A 23,906-nucleotide genomic window follows, 5' to 3' on the forward strand; every position below is an offset into this window, starting at 1 on the left:
AAGTACCTTCAGCTTTGTTCTTTTTTCCCAGGTTTGCTTTGGCTGTTTGGGGTTCTTTGTTGTTCCATCCGAATTTTAGGATTGTTTTTAGTAATTCTGTAAAAGATGCCATTGGAATCTTAATAAGGATTGCATTGAGTTTGCAGGAGCCTCTTTATACAATCAGGGCAGGCAAAACTTCTTCACTTTCCAGAGATGATTGTTGTTTCTGCCGGATTGACTGTTTTGTTAGTCTCCATTATAATTGTGGGCTATTTCCAAAGGGAGGAGATATTGATGATCTGAGAGCTAAAGTGGTCCAAGGGCGTTCTGCTCACTTTCTCTCTCTCTGTTTCTTTCTATGTGTTTCCATTCTCTCCTTGCTCTGAGTTCTCATCAATCCCATATAAGTACTGTTTCTATTTTGTGGCTTATTTTTCTACTATTCTCTTAACCATAACAAATGTAAGGGAGCATTCTCTAATATTTTTATTTGGAAGATCTTGCCACCACAACTTCTAGTTCCTTTATACAGATCTGTGTACAAGTTGTTCCTTTCCAACTTGTGACATTAAGTGTGGCAGAGGTTGCAATTCAAGAAACTGGTAACCTCACTTGAAAGTTCTTACTTATATTATTGTAGTTACTTTCTGCTTTAGAAGCTCTTCAGGAGGGAATGTATGCCAGGAAACGCTTTCCAATTTCTTTTTGCTATTGAAAAGCTTATTTCTTATAGCTTTTTTGAGGTAAAACTTACAAACCACAAAATTCATCTATTTTAAGTTTACAGTTTGATGAATTTTGGTAAAGGTAGCCACCAACAAATAAAATTTCAGAACACTTTCATCATAGTAGAAATTTTGAAGGGAAGACCACAAACCTTATTTTTTTACCCTTTTCAGAGGGAACCTACCTGCATACAAAGAAACAACCTGAGTTTTTATTATAAAGCACATGTTTAGATTGAGCTTAACTAGCATCCCTGAAATATTTGCCCTGCTTCATATTTTTGTCTCATAGTCTAATACTGGAGATGAGTAGAGAAACAAATAAGAGCATTTAAATATTATAGCTTTCAAGAGATAAACACCTTTAGGTTATAGTGAAGCTACAAAGAAGGCATGATATATATACTGAGACAGAGAATGGGATGGCATAAGGAATGTTTGACCTGTCTTGAAAGATAAAAGATACACTTGAGGAGGCTTCACATTTTGGTGCTATAGACAGATGATACTTTATGAATAAAGACATAGAGTAATGAGATAACTTGACCTGCTTCAAGGACTTGTAAGCATTTCCATAAAACTGGGGCATAGAAAGTAAGAGAAAGATGTGGTAAAATACAGGAAGAAGGCAACCAAATCACACAGGACCCTGTATGTTTTAATTGGGACCTTGTAATATCTTTATAGGTAGTGGATAGACACTGATAAATTTTAAGCAATCTGTATGGCCAGCTTTAATAAGACTACCCTTTGTGGAGCATCAATATGGAGACTGGATAGGAAGAACTGAGGCTGCAGGCAGGAAGACTGGTTAGGAAATCACTGCTGGGGTCCAGAAAGAGATGATTTCTAAAAGTAGGGCAATGGCTCTGGGAATGGAGAAAGGTTGGGTTTGAGAGATATTTTGAGATTGACTCAACAGGATTTGATGAAAAATTGGATGTGGAAGCTGAGGGAGGGTAAAGAATGACTCAAATTTTTGTTTGTTTTGTTTGTTTGTTTGTATCTATTTCCGATATATATATATATATATATATATATATATATATATATATATATATATATATATATATATATATATATATATATATATATATATACATCCTTATTGGAGTATAATTGCTTTACAATGGTGTGTTAGTTTCTGCTGTATAACAAAGTGAATCAGCTGTACATAAACATATATCCCCATATCTCCTCCTTCTTGCGTCTCCCTCCCACCCTCCCTATCCCACCCCTCTAAGTGGACACAAAGCACTGAACTATTCTATCTGTGCTATGTGGCTGCTTCCCACTAGATATCTATTTTACTTTTGGTAGTGTGTATATGTCCATGCCACTCTCTCACTTCATCTCAGCTTACACTTCCCCTTCCCCGTATCCTCAAGTCCATCTTCTATTCCTGCCCTTAGGTTCTTCAGAACCTTTTTTTTTTTTTAGATTCCATATATATGTGTTAGCATACGATATATGTTTTTCTCTTTCTGACTTACTGCACTCTGTGTGACAGTCTCTAGGTCCATCCACCTCACTACAGATAACTCAGTTTCATTTCTTTTTATGGCTTAGTAATATTCCATTGTATATATGTGCCACATCTTCTTTATCCATTCCTCTGTCAATGGACAATGAGGTTGCTTCCACGTCCTGGCTACTGTAAATAGAGCTGCAATGAACATTGTGGTACATGACTCTTTTTGAATGATGGTTTTCTCAGGGTATATGCCCAGTAGTGGGAGTGCTGGGTTATATGGTAGTTCTATTTTTAGTTTTTTAAGGAAGCTCCATACTGTTCTCCAAGGTGGCTGTATCAATTACATTCCCACCAACAGTGCAAGAGTGTTCCCTTTTCTCCACACCCTCTCCAGCATTTATTGTTTGTAGATTTTTTGATGACGGCCATTCTGACCGGTTTGAGGTGATACCTCATGGAAGCTTTGATTTGCATTTCTATAATGATTAGTGATGTTGAGCATCCTTTCATGTGTTTGTTGCCAATCTGTATATCATCTCTGGAGAAATGTCTATTTAGGTCTTCTGCCCATTTTTGGATTGAGTTCTTTGTTTTTTTGATATTGAGCTGCATGAGCTGCTTGTAAATCATGGAGATTAATCCTTTGTCAATTGCTTCATTTGCAAATATTTTCTCCCATTCTGATGGTTGTCTTTTCATCTTGTTTATGGTTTCCTTTGCTGTGCAAAAGCTTTTAAGTTTCATTAGGTCCCATTTGTTTATTTTTGTTTTTATTTCCATTTCTCTAGGCGGTGGGTCCAAAAAGATCTTGCTGTGATTTACGTCATACAATGTTCCTCCTACGTTTTCCTCTAAGGGTTTTATAGTGCATGGTCTTACATTTAGGTCTCTAATCCATTTTGAGTTTATTTTTATGTATGGTGTTAGGGAGTGTTCTAATTTCTTTCTTTTACATGTAGCTATCCAGCTTTCCCAGCACCACTTATTGAAGAGACTCTCTTTTCTCCATTGTATATTCTTGCCTCCTTTATCAAAGATAAGGTGACCATATGTGTGTAGGTTTATCTCGGGGTTTTCTATCCTGTTCCATTGATCTATATTTCTGTTTTTGTGCCAGTACCATACTCTCTTGATTACTGTAGCTTTGTAGTATAGTCTGAAGCCTTGGAGCCTGATTCCTTCAGCTCTGTTTTTCTTTCTCAAGATTGCTTTGGCTATTCAGGGTCTTTTTTGTTTCCATACAAATTGTGAAATTTTTTGTTCTAGTTCTGGGAAAAATGCCATTGGTAGTTTGATAGGGATTGCATTGAATCTGTAGATTGCTTTGGGTAGTAGAGTCATTTTCACAATGTTGATTCTTCCAATCCAAAAGCATGGTATATCTCTCCATCTGTTTGTATCCTCTTTAATTTCTTTCATCAGTGTCTTATAATTTTCTACATACAGTTCTTTTGTCTCCTTAAGTAGGTTTATTCCTAGATATTTTATTCTTTTTGTTGCAATGGTAAATAGGAGTGTTTTCTTAATTTCAATTTTAGATTTTTCATCATTAGTGTATAGGAATGCAAGAGATTTCTGTGCATTAATTTTGTATCCTGCTACTTTACCAAATTCATTGATTAGCTCTAGCAGTTTTCTGGTGGCAGTTTTACGATTCTCTATGTATAGTATCATGTCATCTGCAAACAGTGACAGTTTTACTTCTTCTTTTCCGATTTGGATTCCTTTTATTTCTTTTTCTTCTCTGATTGCTGTGGATAAAACTTCCAAAACAATGTTGAATAATAGTGGTGAGAGTGAGCAACCTTGTCTTGTTCCTGATCCTAGTGGAAATGGTTTCAGTTTTTCACCATTGAGAAAGATGTTGGTTGTGGGTTTGTCATATATGGCATTTATTATTTTGAGGTTAGTTCCCTCTATGCCTACTTTCTGGAGAGTTTTTTTTTTTTTTAATTTATTTGTTTCTGGCTGTGTTGGGTCTTCATTTCTCTGCGAGGGCTTTCTCTAGTTGTGGCAAGCGGGGGCCACTCTTCATCACGGTGCACGGGCCTCTCACTATCACGGCCTCTCTTGTTGCGGAGCACAGGCTCCAGATGCGCAGGCTCAGCAATTGTGGCTCACGGGCCCAGTTGCTCCGCGGCATGTGGGGTCTTCCCAGACCAGGGCTCGAACCCGTGTCCCCTGCATTGGCAGGCAGACTCTCAACCACTGCGCCACCAGGGAAGCCCTCTGGAGAGTTTTTATTGTAAATGTGTGTTGAATTTTGTTGAAAGCTTTTTCTGAATCTATTGAGATGATCATATGGTTTTTCTCCTTCAGTTTGTTAATCTGGTTTATCACATTGATTGATTTGCATATATTGAAGAATCCTTGCATTCCTGGGATAAACCCCACTTGATCGTGTTTTATGATCCTTTAAATGTGCTGTTGGATTCTATTTGCTAGTATTTTGTTGAGGATTTTTGCATCTATGTTCATCAGTGATATTGGTCTGTAGTTTTCTTTTTTTGTGACATCTTTGTCTGGTTTTGGTATCAGGGTGATTGTGGCCTTGTAGAATGAGTTTGGGTGTGTTCCTCCCTCTGCTATGTTTTGGAAGAGTTTGAGAAGTATAGGTGTTAGCTCTTCTCTAAATGTTTGATAGAATTTGCCTGTGAATCCATCTGGTCTTGGGCTTTGTTTTATGGAATATTTTAATCACAGTTTCAATTTCAGTGCTTGTGTTTGTTCTCTTTATATTTTCTATTTATTCCTTGTTAAGTCTTGGGAGGTTGTGCTTTTTTAAGAATCTGTCCATTTATTCCACGTTGTCCATTTTATTGGCATATAGTTACTCGTAGTAATCTCTCATGATCCTTTGTATTTCTGCAGTGTCAGTTGTTACTTCTTCTTTTTCATTTCTAATTCTATTGATTTGATGACTCAGATTTTTGACTGTGTATATATCAGCCATTCAGTGAGATGGGGACACCATGAGAAAGTTGGCACTCTGAAGCCTCCATGGCAATATTTATCAATTAAGTATAGTAGATGCCAACAGAGGCAGTTACTCAGAGTTTGGAGAGAGTCAAGGTAGAAAGGATTCTAAGGTGCAAGTAAGTATATCATTGAATTAACTGACTGTAGGCCTAGAGGAAGGCAAGTGAGGCTTCAACTGGGCTGATGAATTGAGAGAACTGGCATATGGTGAAGGGCTAGATATCAGAATAAGGACTAAAAGGAGGTTTAATGGGAGAGGCCCAATGGGAGAAGTCAGGAGTTTAGAAAGATAAGACCGTGTAATAATAGTTTCAGGGAATGAGAAGAGCAACTAGCATTTGTTGAGTGCCTGTTATAAGTCTGGTGCCACGTGTGTTGCCTCATTTATTCCTCAAGATAGATATAAACTTCTCTGAGCGTCACGAAATTAATCCCTTAAATGGGGACAACCCGATCATACATATGGAATGTAGGAAGAAAAGATTTGGAGTTGGAGTGGCAGGAATGATGAACTCAATTTGGGTCATATTGCGTTTGCAGGCATCTCTGCTCTGAGGCAGATTAGTATACACCAGTATACCCTGTGACATCCATTCTGATTGGTTAATGCCCGTACCTTATTAGTTAAATGTTTTGAATATCATCCCTGCCCCTAGCAGTCTTCATTGTGCATACTTGGATGTCACTATGGGAAAGGATAAATGACTATAGAATCCTGCATTTTAGGTTCTGTGTTAATCATTAACATCCCTGGGCTGAAAGACACGGTTGAACCAATTGTCCTTAAGACGACAGTTTCATTCCTCATTTTTGTGCTCTAAAAGGAGGCAGTACCATGTAGTGGATAGAGTATGGGCTTTGAGGCCAGATGATACAACTAATAAGTGTTTGAGCTGCTATTTGCCCTTAAAATTCAGGCTCTTTTTTACCTCACCACACTGCCTCCTATTATAGTTTGAGGTCTTGAGACAAGATTATTTCAAGTAATGGCAAAGTTCAAAAGTAGGTGATTGAGGTAATATTGCAGTCCACTTAATTTTCTGGATAAGAAAATAAGTTCTTCAGAGCAACAGAAAATTTGGTAGTCATAGTTCTGGAATTTAGGTGTTTAATTAATAGTATTATATTGGCAGCAGTGTATATATGTTCATATGACACTATTTTTATGAAACTCTAACTCTGTAAGACATTCTTGCATTCTAACCTTTTCTCTTTTGGAAATATCAGACAATAAATTGACAATGTAAGAGAAAGAAGCCTCCACTTGGGTGGTATTAAACTTTCCTTCTAGGACAAGGATCTTGCATAAGAATTATCACCCAGATTGTGATTGGAATTCAATTTCTAGTAAAGTAAACATGGTTATTTCCAAGTTACTACAGGAAATGGAACAATGAGTTAGTCACAAACCCTTCACCTTTACCACAGCCTCCCCTGGGAGAAGTCTTGGAAAGCTACAAGGCCTCACTATTGAGAAAGGTATGGAAAGAGAGGTGATATGGAGCACTGTGGAAATGCCATACAGGCTGAACAATGGGAAAAATGTTGCTATGGATTGAATTGTATAACCTCCCCACAAAATTCATATGTTAAAGCCCTAACCCCCAATGTGATGGCATTTGGAGATGGGGGCTTTGGGAGGTAATTAGGTTTAGATGAGGTCATGAGGATGGGGCCCTCATGATGAGGTTAGTGCCCTTATAAGAAAAGATGCCAGAGGCATCTGCCTCCCCATTAGAGGTTACAAATTCCAGTGCTTACAGGGCCATTCATTCACTTACGTGAGGTAAATGAGTGAAGTAGGCAGGCAAATACATTATCCATCTAAAGGAGACAACTTATTCTTGTCACACAGGGATGAAATTCTAGTATTGCCAGATTGTATTTTTCCAAGCAAATCTGGAAATCTATATTGTTGTATAAAAAGCCATCCAAACTGGATAATCATTATTATTTTTTTAATCTATGGACAAAAGATAACCTAAAATCACAAAATGACTTTTTGGCTAATAGACCTCCAGCTTACAAACTCTGACTGTATGAAATCCAAATTCCTTAACAGTGAATTTGATATCTTATTTTTTAAACAAAATATTATGGCCTTCCCTCATACTGGTATCAATCAGTCTTCATGGTTGCAAGCATTGAAACCAACTCTGTGTAACTTTAATAGATGAGGACTTTCTGGAAGGCGTACTGAGTAACTGGTAGAATTACTAGGAAACCTGGAGAATTAGACTCAGAAAATGGGCAAGATCCAAGCACCATGGCCATAATTACATTATAGGAACCATCTGATACAGACACTGCTGTTACCACAACTGATACTGGAATGCCACTGCAGGCACCGATGCCATCTCTGTCAATGGCCACTGCCCCTGAAATAATCACAACTGCTGCCCCCTTGAAACTATATGTTGTTGCTGCTATCGTTTGTAAAATGTAAACTTTTCTCTTCCTGTTTCTCTGCATCATTTACTGCAGGATCAAATGTCCTGGGCAGGAGAAACCATGAGCTGAACTCAGGTCATGCACCCACCCATAATACCTTAGTAGCCTCAGGGTGGGCAAAGCTGAGTATCTCCATCTGTACCCATTCTTTCTTCTTTCCCTCTTGTTATGATGGAGGACGAGGTTCTCCTTTCTATGGCCAGTCCTCTGCTTGTGCATTAGATCCCACTCATTCCTGCCTTCTCAGAAACTTATTATTTCTCTCTTTAATATCTTCAACTTCTCTGTCTCTATAGAAGCTTCTCTATCAGTAAATAAATATGCTATAGTCTCTTATATCTTAAAAAAAAAACACCCTTATTTCTCACAAACAAACAAGTAAATCCATACATTCTCCTCAGCCAGATTTCTCAAAAGAGTTGTATTCATTCACTGGGTACATTGCCTCAGCTCTCACTTATTCAATATAGCAGTCTTGCTTCAACTTCCAACACTCCCCCAAAACTTCCCTGTAGAGGTCATCGGTGACTTCCTTTTCACTCAGTAGACACATGTCAGTGCTCACTCTCTATTTCTATGTTGAATTTGATGGGGTTAATCACTCCTTCCTTCTTGAAACATTAACTAGTTTGCACACTAGCTTCCTCAAATGTACTCTTGCAACCCATTCTCCACACAGTAGTCAGTGTGATCTTTTAAAATTAGACGTTATATCATCTCACCTCTTGATCAGAATCCTCCTTCAAAAGCTTCCCATTGCTCTTGGAATAAAGTCCGGACATTTTACAAAGGCCCTTCATGATCAGGGATAGGGAGGAAGGAAGGAGAGGTAAAGTGATTTGAGGAAGCTAAAAACAAAGAATGATTTCTCTTTTAATTATACCTGTTCCTTCAACATCATCTCGTATCACTCTTTTCTTTTCTCACTCTATTCCTGCTACACTGGTCCTCTTGTAGTGACTTGATGTTCTACGTTCTTTTTCACATCAAGGCCTTTGTACTAACTGTTCTCTTTGCCTGCTGTGTTCTCTGTCCACTACTCCACCCCATTCTTTTTCTTAACTCCTACTCATCTTTTCTGTTTTAACTCAAAGGTCACGTCCTCAGTGAAACTGTCTCTGGACCTGGGACTACGTCAGGTTTCCCCATGGTGGTTCACTCTCATTGTGCTTTGTACTTCTCGTTTTTATCACATATAAAATTGTAATTAATCAATTTGTGTTATTTTTAGTGTCTACCTTCCCCTACTGGACTGTAAGCTCTATGAGAGCAAGGGCCATTTTTGTTTCATACATCAAAGTGCCTAAAATTGTTTCTGGCACATGGTTGACACTCAGAAAATATATATACTTTTTAACATCTTTATTGGAGTATAATTGCTTTACAATGGTGTATTAGTTTCTGCTTTATAACAAAGTGAATCAGTTATACATATATCCCCATATCTCTTCCCTCTTGCATCTCCCTCCCTCACACCCTCCCTATCCCACCCCTCTAGGTGGTCACAAAGCACCGAACTGATCTCCCTGTGCTATGTGGCTGCTTCCCACTAGCTATCTATTTTACATTTGGTAGTGTATATATGTCCATGCCACTCTCTCACTTTGTCCCAGCTTACCCTTCCCCCTCCCCGTGTCCTCAAGTCCATTCTCTAGTAGGTTTGTGTCTTTATTCCTGTCTTGCCCCTAGGTTCTTCATGACCTTTTTTTTTTTTTTTTTTAGATTCCATATATATGTGTTAGCATACGGTACTGTTTTTTCTCTTTCTGACTTACTTCACTCTGTATGACAGAATCTAGGTCCATCCACCTCACTACAAATAACTCAATTTCGTTTCCTTTTATGGCTGAGTAATAGTCCATTGTATATATGTGCCATATCTTCTTTATCCATCCATCTGTCGATGGACACTTAGGTTGCTTCCATGTCCTGGTTATTGTAAATAGAGCTGAAATGAACATTGTGGTACATGACTCTTGATTTATGGTTTTCTCAGGGTATATGCCCAGTAGTGGGATTGCTGGGTCGTGTGGTAGTTCTATTTTTAGATTTTTAAGGAACCTCCATACTGTTCTCCATAGTGGCTGTATCAATTTACATTCCCACCAACAGTGCAAGAGGGCTCTGATTGAATCAGTGAATAGCTATCCTAAAGCATTTATGGGTTTTGGTACAGAATAGTTTCTCAATAAATATCTGTTGAATGAATGAGTAAGTGAATGCATAAATGAAGGCTACAGGTATGATATTCTAAGTTGCCATGTTATTCCTATAAACTGCACCTTAGCCCAATAACTATCCTCAATCCTATTTACTACCATGGCTTTGAAGGATCCACAAGGCTCTCAGTCTAATTCAGTATGGCTTTCTTTTCAGATATCTAATTTGTGCTTAGACCATGGGATTCAAAATGAAAAGAAGGGTCTTTCTCTGTTTATTGGAAGAACAAGGACACATATGAAACAAAAAAGAACAATCCAAGACTGTATATAATAGATGATATAATTGCATATAGCAGTGTGGTATCATTGAAAAAAGTACTGAACAAGATAATCAAAGACCTCTTTTCTAGTTAGATGTTGGTTTGCATCTTTGGCCTATCTGCTTATACTGTTCTTTTCACTTCTCTTCCTGCTATCTGATTTTAACAACTTTGTAAGACATATTTATATTTTTCTATTGTTTTGCTTATCATGGGTTGTTGCTGCCTCTCCTTCGAACAATCTGTGTTTACCCATTTTTCTCCTTACTCTTTGTAGCCTGAAAATTATTATTCGTGACAGAAGGACAAAAAAAGAAGTAAAATGGAAGGTGAGGAGCATATTCTCCTATATCATTCATCAAATTTATACCACTGACCTTGTGCAATTTCTCTACCCATTCCTTACTTATCTTGCTCTGAATATAAACAAAGTATGTTACCCTTATTGTTATTTTTGCAATCCTTAGTGAATTCTGGGCCTTATTCCTTTCTACTCCTTTGAACTATGGAGGGAGATATAGCTTCAGTTACCTTTCACAGTAAAAGGGAGAGAAATATATCTGGAACAGAGGTAAAAAAAGGAGAAATGAAGTGATTTGTAGAGAAGAAAATAATACTTATAGAGTAGTTGTAAAGATTTAAATATGTCAGTAAATGCCAGGTGTTTGGAATAAAGCCTAGCACACAATAAATACTTACTAAATGTTAGCTATTACTCTTTGGATGGTATCTATGATGAAGGCTGCATCAGTAAAGGTCCTAGAAGAAAAAATAGATGCAACATTCGTATTAAGTAATTTGAGGAGAGTTTAATATTTGAACTACTTACAAATGTGTGAGCAAGGGATAGGAAAACCACAAAGGATAGTGTAATATCCTGGAGGTGATAACAGTGGGTGCTATTAGTACTCCTAGGACTTAAGCATTGCAAGTAGGGAGTGATTCCTGGAACTCAGTATGAGTAGAGGGCCACTTGACAGGATCTGTGATCTTTGGTTAAAGGAAGTAGCCAGCCCACAGCGACCTTGCAGTGTAGAAGCTGGGAGAATAAATACCTCAACGATACTCTCCGTTTGCTTTCCAGACTCTTGCTGGTAACTCTCATTGGCCAAACCTCAACCAAAAGCAAGAGGAGAGGGGAGCCTGTTGATGGAGTATATATAAGCTAGTCTCCTGGGACACAAAGCAGGATGGAGAAAGTGGAGGGGTGGATCTGGAAGATAAAACAGAAGATATCACCACAGTCATGATATAGATATAGAAGGTATAGTCTTCTAAGTATTAGGAGATAAATTGTGAGGCATATATGGTGTGACCAACAAGTCACCTGTGGAAATATCTGGAGATTTATGTGAGAAGATATGCATGTTAGTTCACAAATAAAAGTCACCCACTTTGCCCCAGGGTTTAATTAATGACTCCAACCCAGAATGCTGCCCTGATGGAAGCTTCTCTATATGCCTACAAAAGTTATCTTTCTTTGGACCTTTTTCAGTCATAATACCTCAGACCTGTCTTGAAAGCCTATGCCTTTTTAAGGGAGGAGCTATGTTGCTGGTGTTTAAGAAATGATTGAGAAGGAGGTATATAAAAGAGAGAAGGTTGTTTCATCAGCTGGTACTAGAAAAAAAGACTTCAAGCTTAAATAGTCAACCTTGTATATTTCTCTTCCTCCACCACTACTACTCCACTCTTCTATCACCAAGGAACAATAAGACTATATACAATTGTGCTGGGAGAGTTCAAAGAACTCTGATTTGTTAGAAATCAGGCAAAGTCTTATAAGAAAAACTACATTTGAGCTAGGCTTTGTATAAAGGATATAGGCTTTAAAAATATAAACCAATATTTTAATATTTTTTGTTCATATCTCCTCTTATTTTCTATATGATTTAAAAGATAAATGCATAATCAATAATCATATATATGTTAATGGGAACACAATGGGTAAACTTGTGTTTTTCCACATGTATAAAGAACTCCTTTTTTGTTGTTTTTAATAGTACAACTTACATATTTCAAATGGACAACAAAATTAGTAGCATTTATGGTGTTATAAGATAAACTACTTTTGAATGGGCACTTACTTTCCAGTACTTTGAGATTCACAAGACATAGCTAGAATATTTACTACTGTAGAAAATGTAGACTGCTGAAATCAAATGGAAGAGGGGACTCTGTGTGTGTGTGTGTGTGTGTGTGTGCCTGCATGTTTTGATTGCTTGCCATTACAATGTTCTTCAGGTATTGGAAGAAGTTTCATATTTTGTTTAGACATCATTAGGCACAGAAACTTTTGTAGAACAACTTTGATGCTAGCACTGATATGGCTCTTGCGTCCATTACTCTATTAGATTTATTAACCCAATTAATTATTTTTAGTTACAACTCTTACAAAGTGGAGCTCTTCTTACAAAGACTGTGCTCAAGGCCCACATTTTATTTTTAAGGCTTTATACCTGGTTTTCACAAAATTTCCGAGATTGTGATGGCTAAAATCTGACATCGTGGTCACGTCCCCTTGTATTTTTTTTTTAACTGAGGTAAGAACACTTAACATTGAGATTTACCCAAATGTTAATTATCTTAGCATATTGTCTGCAAGGTTGATCTATGTCGTCATCTATGGAAGGATTTCCTTATATTTAAAGGCTGAATAATATATATATTAATCTCATATTTTCTTTATTCATACATGTATCTATGGACATTAAAGTTGTTTCCACATCTTGGCTATTGTAAATATGCTGCACTGAACATGGGAGTGCAAATATCTGTCATCATGATTTCAATTCTTTTGGATAAATACCCATAAGAGGCATTGCTACATAACATGGTATATCGTTTTTCTTTTCTTTTTTTTCTGAATGGAAAATAGCTTCTTTTTTTTTAGCAGGTTCTTATTAGTTATCCATTTTACACATATTAGTGTATATATGTCAATCCCAATCTCCCAATTCATCACACCACCACCTCCCCCACCGCCACTTTCCCCCCTTGGTGTCCATACGTTTTTTCTCTACATCTGTGTCTCAAATTCTGCCCTGCAAACCAGTTCATCTGTACCATTTTTCTAGGCTCCACATATATGCATTAATATATGATATTTGTTTTTCTCTTTCTGACTTACTTCACTCTGTATGACAGTCTCTAGATCCATCCACGTCTCAACAAATGACCCAATTTCGTTCCTTTTTATGGCTGAGTAATATTCCATTGTATATATGTACCACATCTTCCTTATCCATTCATCTGTCGATGGGCATTTAGGTTGGTTCCATGACTTGGCTATTGTAAATAGTGCTGCAATAAATATTGGGGTGCATGTGTGTTTCTGAATTATGGTTTTCTCTGAGCATATGCCCAGTAGTGGGATTGCTGGGTCATATGGTAATTCTATTCTTAGTTTTTTAAGGAACCTCCATACTATTCTCCATAGTGGCTGTATCAATTTATATTCTCACCAACAGTGCAAGAGGGTTCCCTTTTCTCCCCACCCTCTCCAGCATTTGTTGTTTGTAGATTTTCTGATGCTGACCATTCTAACTGGAGTGAGGTGATACCTCATTGTAGTTTTGATTTGCATTTCTCTAGTAATTAGTGATATTGAGCAGCTTTTCATGTGCTTCTTGGCCATCTGTATGTGTTCTTTGGAGAAATGTCTATTTAGGTCTTCTGCCCATTTTTGGATTTGGGTTGTTTTTTCTTCTAATATTGAGCTGCATGAGCTGTTTATATATTTTGGAGATTAATCCTTTGTCCGATGATTCGTTTGCAAATATTTTCTCCCATTCTGAGGGTTGTCTTTTCGTCTAGTTTGTAGTTTCCTTTGCTGTGCAAAAGCTTTTTTTTTTTTAGTTTTTTAATCTTTTAATTAATTAATTAATTTTTAATTTTTAGCTGAATTGGGTCTTCGTTTCTGTGTGAGGGCTTTCTCCACTTGTGGCGTGCGGGGGCCACTCTTCATCGCGGTGCGCGGGCCTCTCAGTGTCGTGGCCTCTCTTGTTGCAGAGCACAAGCTCCAGATGCGCAGGCTCAGTAGTTGTGGCTCACGGGCCTAGTTGCTCCGTGGCATGTGGGATCTTCCCAGACCAGGGCTCGAACCCATGTCCCCTGCATTGGCAGGCAGACTCCCAACCACTGCGCCACCAGGGAAGCCCCTGTGCAAAAGCTTTTAAGTTTCATTAGGTCCCATTTGTTTATATTTGGTTTTATTTTCATTACTCTAGGAGGTGGATCAAAAAAGATCTTGCTGTGATTTATGTCAAAGAGTGTTCTTCCTATGCTTTCCTCAAACAGCTTTATACTGTCCAGTCTTATATTTAGGTCTCTAATCCATTTTGAGTTTATTTTTGTGTATGGTGTTAGGGAGTGTTCTAATTTCATTCTTTTACATGTAGCTGTCCAGTTTTCCCAGCACCACATATTGAAGAGACTGTCTTTTCTCCATTGTATATTCTTACCTCCTTTAACAAAGATAAGGTGTCCGTATGTGCATGGGTTTATCTCTGGGCTTTCTATCCTGTTCTATTGACCTATATTTCTGTTTCTGTGCCAGTACCATATTGTCTTGTTAACTGTAGCTTTGTAGTATAGTCTGAAGACAGGGAGTCTGATTCCTCCAGCTCTGTTTTTTTTTTGGTAAATACTGCTTTGGCTATTTGGGATCTTTTGTGTCTCCATACAAATTTTAAGTTTTTCTGTTCTAGTTCTATAAAAATGCCATTGGTAGTTTGATAGGGATTACATTGAATCTGTAGATTGCTTTGGGTAGTATAGTTATTTTCACAATATTGATTTTCCAGTCCAAGAACATGGTATATCTCTCCATCTGTTTCTATCATCTTCAATTTCTAGCATCAGTGTCTTATAGTTTTCTGCATACAGGTCTTTTGTCTCCCTAGGCAGCTTTATTCCTAGGTATTTCATTCTTTTTGTTGCAATGGTAAATGGGATTGTTTCCTTAATTTCTCTTTCAGATTTTTCATTAGTGTATAGGAATGCAAGAGATTTCTTTGCATTAATTTTGTATCCTGCAACTTTACCAAATTCATTGATTACCACTATTAGCTTCCTGGTGGCATCTTTAGGATTCTCTATGTATAGTGTCATGTCATCTGCAAACAGTGACAGTTTTACTTCTTTTCCAGTTTGTATTCCTTTTATTTCTTTTTCTTCTCTGATTGCTGTGGCGAGGACTTCCAAAACTATGTTGAATAATAGTGGCGAGAGTGGATATCCTTGTCCTGTTCCTGATGTTAGAGGAAATGCTTTCAGTTTTTCACCATTGAGAATGATGTTTGCTGTAGGTTTGTCATATTTGGCCTTTATTATGTAGAGGTAGGTTCCCTCTATGCCCACATTCTGGAGAGTTTTATCATAAATGGGTGTTGAATTTTGTCAAAAGCTTTTTCTGCATCCATTGAGGTGATCGTATGGTTTTTATTCTTCAATTTGTTAATATGGGTATCACATTGTTTGATTTGCACATATTGAAGAATCCTTGCATCCCTGGGATAAGTCCCACGTGATCATGGTGTATGATCATTTTAATGTGTTGTTGGATTCTATTTGCTATTAGTTTGTTGAGAATTTTGGCATGCGTATTCATCAGTGATATTGGTGTGTAATTTTCTTTTTTTTTGTAGTGTCTTTGTCTGGTTTTGGTATCAAGCTGTTGGTGGCCTCATAGAATGAGTTTGGGAGTGTTCATTCCTCTTCAATTTTTTGGAGGAGTTTGAGAAGGATGGGTGTTAACTCTTCTGTAAGTGTTTGACAGAATTCACCTGTGAAGCCATCTGGTCCTGGACTTTTGTTTGTTGGAATATTTTAAATCACAGTTTCAATTTCATTACTTTTGATTGGTCTGTTCATCTTTTCTATTTCTTCCTGGTTCAGTCTTGGAAGGTTATACCTTTCTAAGAATTTGTCCATTTCTTCCAGGTTGTCCATTTTATTGGCGTAGAGTTGCTTGTAGTAGTCTCTTAGGATGCTTTGTATTTCTGCGGTATCTGTTGGAACTTCTCCTTTTTCATTTGTAATTTTATTGATTTGAGTTTTCTCCCTCATTTTCTTGATGAGTCTGGCTAATGGTTTATCAATTTTGTTTATGTTCTCAAAGAACCAGCTTTTAGTTTTATTGATCTTTGCTATTGTTTTCTTTGTTTCTATTTCATTTATTTCTGCTCTGATCTTTATGATTTCTTTCCTTCTGCTAACTTTGGGTTTTGTTTGTTCTTCTTTCTCTAGTTCCTTTAGGTGTAAGGTTAGATTGTGTATTTGAGGTTTTTCTTGTTTCTTGAGGTAGGCTTGTATTGCTATAAACTTCCCTCTTAGAACTGCTTTTGCTGCATCTCATAGGTTTTGCATCATAGTGTTCTTATTGTCATTTGTCTCTAGGTATTTTTTCATTTCCTCTTAGATTTCTTCAGTGACCTCTTGGTTATTTAGTAACCTATTGTTTAGCCTCTATGTGTTTTTGTTACTTATGGTTTTTTTCCCTGTAATTGATTTCTAATCTCATAGCGTTTTGGTCAGAAAAGATGCTTGATATGATTTCAATTTTCTTAAATTTACTGAGGCTTGATTTGGGACCCAAGATGTGATCTGTCCTGGCGAATGTTCCGTGCACACATGAGAAGAAAGTGTAATCTGCTGTTTTTGGATGGAATGTCCTATAAATATCAATTAAATCTATCTGGTCTATTGTGTCATTTAAAGCTTCTGTTTCCTTATTAATTTTTTGTTTGAATTTTCTGTCCACTGGTGTAAGTGAGATGTTAAATTCCCACACTATTATTGTGTTACTGTCAATTTCCTCTTTTAGAGCTGTTAGCAGTTGCCTTATGTATTGAGGTGCTCCTATGTTGGGTGCATATATATTTATAATTGTTATATCCTTCTTGGATTGATCCCTTGATCATTATGTAGTGTCCTTCCTTGTCTGTTGTAACATCCTTTATTTTAAATTTATTTTATCTGATATAAGTATTGCTACTCCAGCTTTCTTTTTATTTCCTTTTGCATTGAATATCTTTTTCCATCCACTCACTTTCAGTCTGTATGTGTCCATAGGTCTGAAGTTGGTCTGTTGTAGACAGCATATATATGGGTCTTGTTTTTCATTCATTCAGCGAGCCTGTGTCTGATGGTTGGAGCATTTAATCCATTCACATTTAAGGGAATTATCGATATATATGTTCCTATTGCCATTTCCTTAATTGTTATGGGTTTGTTTTTGTAGGTCCTTTTCTTCTCTTGTGTTTCCCACTTAGAGAAGTTCCTTTAGCATTTGTTGTAGAGCTGATTTTGTGGTGCTGAATTCTCTTAGCTTCTGCTTGTCTGTAAAGCTTTTGATTTCTCTGTCGAATCTGAATGAGGTCCTTGCAGGGTAGAGTAATATTCGTTGCAGGTTCTTCCCTTTCATCACTTTAAATATATCATGCCCTTCCCTTCTGGCTTGTAGAGTTTCTGCTGAGAGATCAGCTGTTAACCTTATGGGAGTTCCCTTGTATATTATTTGCCATTTTTCCCTTGTTCCTTTCAATAATTTTTCTTTGTCTTTAATTTTTGCCAATTTGATTACTATGTGTCTCAGCATGTTTCTCCTTGGGTTTATCCTGCCTGCGACTCTCTGCACTCCCTGGACTTGGGTGGCTATTTCCTTTCTCATCTTAGGGAAGTTTTCGACCATAATCTCTTCATATATATTCTCAGGTCCCTTCTCTCTCTCTTCTCCTTCTGCGACCCTTATAATGTGAATGTTGTTGCGTTTAATATTGTCCCAGAGGTGTCTTAGGGTGTCTTCATTTCTTTTCATTCTTTTTTCTTTATTCTGTTCTGCAGCAGTGAATTTCACCATTCAGTCTTCCAGTTCACTTTTCCGTTCTTCTGCCTCAGTTATTCTGCTATTGATTCCTTCTAGTGTATTCTTCATTTCAATTATTGTGTTGTTCATCTCTGTTTGTTCTTTAATGATTTTAGGTGTTTGTTCTTTAATTCTTGTAGGTCTTTGTCGAACATTTCTTGCATCTTCTGGATCTTTGCCTCTATTTTTTTTCCGAGGTCCTGGATCATCTTCACTATCATTATTCTGAATTTTTTTTTTTCTGGAAGGTTTCCTATCTCCACTTCATTTAGTTGTTTTTCTGGGGTTTTATCTTGTTCCTTCATCTGGTAAATAGCCTCTGCCTTTTCATCTTATCTATCTTTCTTTGAATGTGATTTTTGTTCCACAGGCTGCAGGATTGTAGTTCTTCTTGCTTCTGCTGTCTGCCCTCTGCTGGATGAGGCTATCTCCGAAAATAACTTCTTGTTAGTAAAGGTATTTCACCAAATTGCTTGCAAGTGTGTCACGACGTACCAAACACCCTCTTTCTGATCCTCCAAGAGTTAATGTCTTCTCAGCGTAGATGTCTGTGCTCATGCGGAGAAGGGAAAAGGATGGTGTCCTCAAGGCAAAGAAAGCCTTGGCAGCTGCTAGGGCAACCTCTCCCACGATGTCCACCACAGCCTTGGAGTTCTCTCACATGGTATTTTTATGTTTAATATTTTGAGTAACTTTTATACTGTTTGCACAGTGGCTGTTCCATTTTACATCAGAAAAAAAGTTTTCCAATTTCTCCATATCCTCACCAAAACATGACTTTCTTTCTTTTTTTTAAATAATAGCTATTCTAACAACTATAAGGTGATATCTTATTGTGGTTTCGATTTGCATTTCCTTGGTGATTAGGGATGTTGAGCACCTTTTAATATACCTGTTGGCCAATTGTATGTTGTCTTTGGAGAATTGTCCATTCAACTCCTTTGCCTATTGATTTATTTATTTATGCTAATGAGTTGAAGCAATTTCTTCTATATTTTAGATATTAACCCCTTATCAGTTATATGGTTTACAGATACTTTATCACAATCTATAGATTGCCTCTTCATTCTGTTAATTTTGTTCTTTGCTGTGAAGAAGCTTTTTAGTTTGATGTAAAAAAAACTTGTCTAAACTTGCTTTTTTTCCTGTACTTATGGTGTCACATCCAAGAAATTATTACTGACATCAATGATATGAAGCTTCTCCCCTAAGTTTTCTTCTAGGAGTTTTTACTGTTTCAGGTCTTATATTTAAATCTTTAATCAATTTTGAGTTGATTTTTATTTATGGTGTAGATAAAAGGTTCAATTTCATGATTTTGCAAGTAGGTATCCAGTTTTTCCAGAATCATTTGTTAAAAAGTTTATCTTTTCCCTATTGTATATTCTTGGAGTCCTTGTAGAGGATCAGCTGATTGTATATGTGTGAATTTATTTCTGGGTTCTCTATGCTGTTCCATGTTCTATATGTCTGTTTTTATGTCAGTACTCTAATGTTTTAATTACTGTAAATTTGTAATATATTTTGAAATCAGGAAGTGTGATGTCTCCAGCTTTATTTTTCTTATTCAAAATTGCTTGGACTATTTAGGGTCCTTCATTGTTCCATATGAATTTTAGGATTTTTTTCTATTTCTCTAAAAAATGCCATTTGGATTTTGATAGGGAATGCATTGATTCTATTAATTGCTTTTGGTACTATGGACATTTTAATGATATTAAGTCTTCTAATTCATGAATATGGGATGCCTTTCCATTTATTTTTGTCTCAAATTTTTTCATCAAAGTTTTATGGTTTTCAGTATACAAATCTTTCACTTCTATTGTTAAGTTTGTAAGTATTTTATTCTTTTTGATGCTATTATAGATGGAACTGTTTACTTTGTATGATGTCAGCTGTGGTTTTTTTATATATGGCTTTTATTATGTTGAGGTAATTTTCTTCTATTCTCTCTTGGGAGTTTTTATCATGGAAGAATGTTGAATTTTGCCAAATGCTTTTTCTGCATCTGTTGAGATGACCTGGTGATTTTATTCTTCATTCTGTTAATGTGCTATATTGCATTGATTAATTTTTGTATGTTGAACCATCCTTGCACTCAAGCATAATTTTCACTTGGTTAAAGTTGTATGATCCATTTAATATGCTGTTGAATTTGATTTGTTAGTATTTTGTGCAGAATTTTTGCATCTACATACGTCAGGGTAATTTAACTATAATTTGCTTTTCTTGTAGTGTCTTTGACTTTGGTATTGGGATAATGCTGCCATTGTAACATGAGTTCAGAAGCATTTTCTCCTTTTTGGAAAAAATTAATGGGGACTGGCATTAATTCTTCTTCAAAGGTTTGGTAGATTTCTCCTGGGCTTTTCTTTATCAAGAAGTTTTTAATTACTCATTCAATCTCCTTACCAGTCATGTTTGTTCAAATTTTCTGTTTCTTCATGATTCAGACTTAGTAGATTGTATGTTTCTAGGAATTTATCCATTTCTTCTAGGTTTTCCAATTTCTTCTTGTATAATTGTTCACAATATTCTCTTTTTTAAAAACATCTTCATTGGAGTATAATTGCTTCACAATGGTGTGTTAGTTTCTGCTTTATAACAAAGTGAATCAGCTATACATATACATATATCCCAATATCTCTTCCCTCTTGTGTCTCCCTCCCTCCCACCATCCCTATCCCACCCCTCTAGGTGGTCACAAAGCAATGAGCTGATCTCCGTCTGCTATGTGGCTGCTTCCCACTAGCTACTGGTTTTACATTTGGTAGTGTATATATGTCCATGCTGTACTTTTTTGTTTCCTGTACTTTTGGTATCACATCCAAAAGTGACATCTCATGTCGTCCCAGCTTACACTTCCACCTCCCTGTATCCTCAAGCTCATTCTCTACATCTGTGTCTTTATTCCTGTCTTGTCCCTAGGTTCTTCAGAACCATTTTTTCCCTTTAGATTCCATATATATGTGTTAGCGTATGGTATTTGTTTTTCTCTTTCTGACTTACTTCCCTTTGTATGACAGACTCTAGGTCCTTCCACCTCACTACAAATAACTCCATTTCGTTTCTTTTTATGGCTGAATAATATTCCATTGTATACATGTGCCACATCTTCTTTACCCAGTCATCTGTCGATGGGCATATAGGTTACTTCCATGCCCTGTCTATTGTAAATAGAGCAGCAATGAACATTGTGGTACATGACTCTTTTTGAATTATGGTTTTCTCAGGGTATATACCGAGTAGTTGGATTGCTGGGTTGTATGGTAGTTCTATTTTTACTGTTTTCAAGGAACATCCATACTGTTCTCAATAGTAGCTGTGTCAATTTACATTCCCACCAACAGTGCAAGAGGGTTCCCTTTTCTCCACAACCTCTCCAGCGTTTATTGCTTGTAGATTTCTTTTATGATGGCCATTATGACTGGTGTGAGGTGATATCTTATTATGGTTTTGATTTGCATTTCTCTAATGATTAATGATGTTGAGCATTCTTTCATGTGATTGTTGGCAATCTGTATATCTTCTTTGGAGAAATGTTTATTTAGGACTTTTGCCCATTTGTGGATTGGGTTGTTTGGTTTTTTGATATTGAGCTGCATGAGCTGCTTGTACATTTTGGAGATGAATCCTTTGTCAGTGACTTCATTGGCAAATATTTTCTCCCATTCTGAGGGTTGTCTTTTTTTTTTAACATTTTTATTGGAGTATAATTGCTTTACAATGATGTGTTAGTTTCTGCTTTATAACAAAGTGAATCAGTTATACATATACATATATCCCCATATCTCCTCCCTCTTGCGTCTCCCTCCCTCCCACCCTCCGTATCCCACCCTTCTACCTGGTGACAAAGCACCGAGCTGATCTCCCTGTGCTATGCAACTGCTTCCCACTAATATCTATTTTACATTTAGTAGTGTATATGTCTTTTTGTCTTTTTTTATGGTTTCCTTTGCTGTGCAAAAGCTTTTAAATTTTATAAGGTCCCATTTTTTATTTTATTTCCATTTCTCAAGGAGGTGGGTCAAAAAGGATCTTGCTGTGATGTATGTCATAGACTGTTCTCCCTATGTTTTCCTCTAAGAGTTTGATAGTGTCTGGTCTTACATTTAGGTCTTTAATCCATTTTGAGTTTTTTTCTGTGTAAGGTGCTAGGGAGTGTTCTAATTTCATTCTTTTCCGTGTTGCTGTCCAGTTTTCCCAGCACCACTTATTGAAATGGCTGTCTTTTCTCCATTGCATATTCTTGTCTCCCTTATCAAAAACAGGTGACCATACATGCATAGGTTTATCTCTGGGCTTTCTATCCAGTTCCATTGACCTATATTTCTATTTTTGTGCCAGTACCAAACTGTCTTGATTACTGTAGCTTTGTAGTATAGTTTGAAGTCAGGGAGGCTGATTCCTCCAGCTCTGTTTTTCTTTCTCAAGATTGCTTTGGCTATTCGGGGTCTTTTGTGTTTCCATACAAATTGTGAAATTTTTTGTTCTAGTTCTGTGAAAAATGTCAGTGGTAGGTTGATAGGGATTGCATTGAATCTGTAGATTGCTTTGGGTAGTATAGTCATTTTCACATTGCTGATTCTTCCAATCCAAGAACATGGTATATCTCTCCATCTCTTTGTATCATCTTTAATTTCTTTCAACAGTGTCTTATACTTTTCTGCATACAGGTCTTTTGTCTCCTTAGGTATGTTTATTCCTAGGTATTTTATTCTTTTCATTGCAATTGTAAATGGGAGTGTTTCCTTAATTCCACTTTCAGGTCTTAAATCATTAGTGTATAGGAATGCAAGAGATTTTTGTGCATTACTTTTGTAATCCTGGTACTTTACCAAATTCAATGATTAGTTCTAGTAATTTTCTGATAGCATCTTTAGGGTTCTCTGAGTATAGTATCATGTCATCTGCACACAGTGACAGCTTTACTTCTTCTTTTCCGATTTGGATTCCTTTTATTTCTTTTTCTTCTCTGATTGCTGTGGCTAAAACTTCCAAAACTATGTTGAATAATAGTGGTGAGAGTGGGCAACCTTGTCTTTTTCCTATCTCAATGGAAATGGTTTCAGATATTCACCATTGAGGATGATCTTGGCTTTGAGTTTGTCATATATGACCTTTTATTATGTTGAGGTAAGTGTCCTCTATGCCTATTTTCTGGAGGGTTTTTATCACAAATAAGTGTTGAATTTTTTCAAAAGCTTTTTCTGAATCTATTGAGATGATCATTTGTTTTTTCTCCTTCAGTTTGTTAATCTGGTTTATCATTTTGATTGATTTGCGTATATTGAAGAATCCTTGTATTCCTGTGATAAACCCCACTTGATCATGGTGTATGATCCTTTTAATGTGCTGTTAGATTCTGTTTGCTAGTATTGTGTTGAGGATTTTTGCATCTATATTCATCAGTGATATTGGCCTGTAGTTTCTTTCTTTGTGACATCTTTGTCTGGTTCTGGTATCAAGGTGATGGTGGCCTCGTACAATGAGTTTAGGAGTGTTCCTCCTTCAGCTATATCTTGGAAGAGTTTGAGAAAGATAGGTCTTAGCTCTTCTCTAAATGTTGGATAGAATTCGCCTGTGAACTCTTCTCGTCCTGGACTTTTGTTTGCTGGAAGATTTTAAATCACAGGTTCAATTTCAGTACTTGTGATTTGTCTGCTTATTTTTTCTATTTCTTCCTGCTTCAGTCTCAGATGGTTGTGTTTTTCTAAGAATTTGTCCGTTTCTTCCAGGTTGTCCATTTTATTGGCATATAGTTGCTTGTAGTAATCGCTCATGATCCTTTGTATTTCTGCAGTGTCAGTTGTTACTTCTCCTTTTTCATTCCTAATTCTATTGATTTGAGTCTTTGCCCTTTTTTTCTTGATGAGCCTGGCTAACAGTTTATCAATTTTGTTTATCTTCTCAAAGAACCAGCTTTTAGTTTTATTGATGTTTGCT

General features: G+C 36.7%; 1 protein-coding gene across 6 annotated transcripts in view; it reads left to right on the forward strand.

Annotated features, from left to right (window-relative positions):
* The window catches only part of KLF8 (KLF transcription factor 8), a 336,861-nt gene that overhangs the window by 61,013 nt on the left and 251,942 nt on the right, over positions 1-23,906 (forward strand). For 2 of the 6 annotated variants that reach the window (XM_082376699.1, XM_082376705.1), the window contains exon 2: positions 10,371-10,422. The exons of 3 other annotated variants lie outside the window; for them this stretch is intronic. In XM_082376699.1, the coding sequence (XP_082232825.1) occupies positions 10,416-10,422 (7 nt within the window). In that variant the 5' untranslated portion in view covers positions 10,371-10,415. Of the gene's footprint in view, positions 1-10,370; positions 10,423-11,177; positions 20,321-23,906 lie in introns of those variants that run through there. One more of the 6 variants, XR_014239523.1, reaches the window with a different exon arrangement.

Source organism: Balaenoptera borealis (assembly GCF_965194805.1).
Source record: "Balaenoptera borealis genome assembly, chromosome: X".
NCBI classification, from domain to species: Eukaryota; Metazoa; Chordata; class Mammalia; order Artiodactyla; family Balaenopteridae; genus Balaenoptera; species Balaenoptera borealis.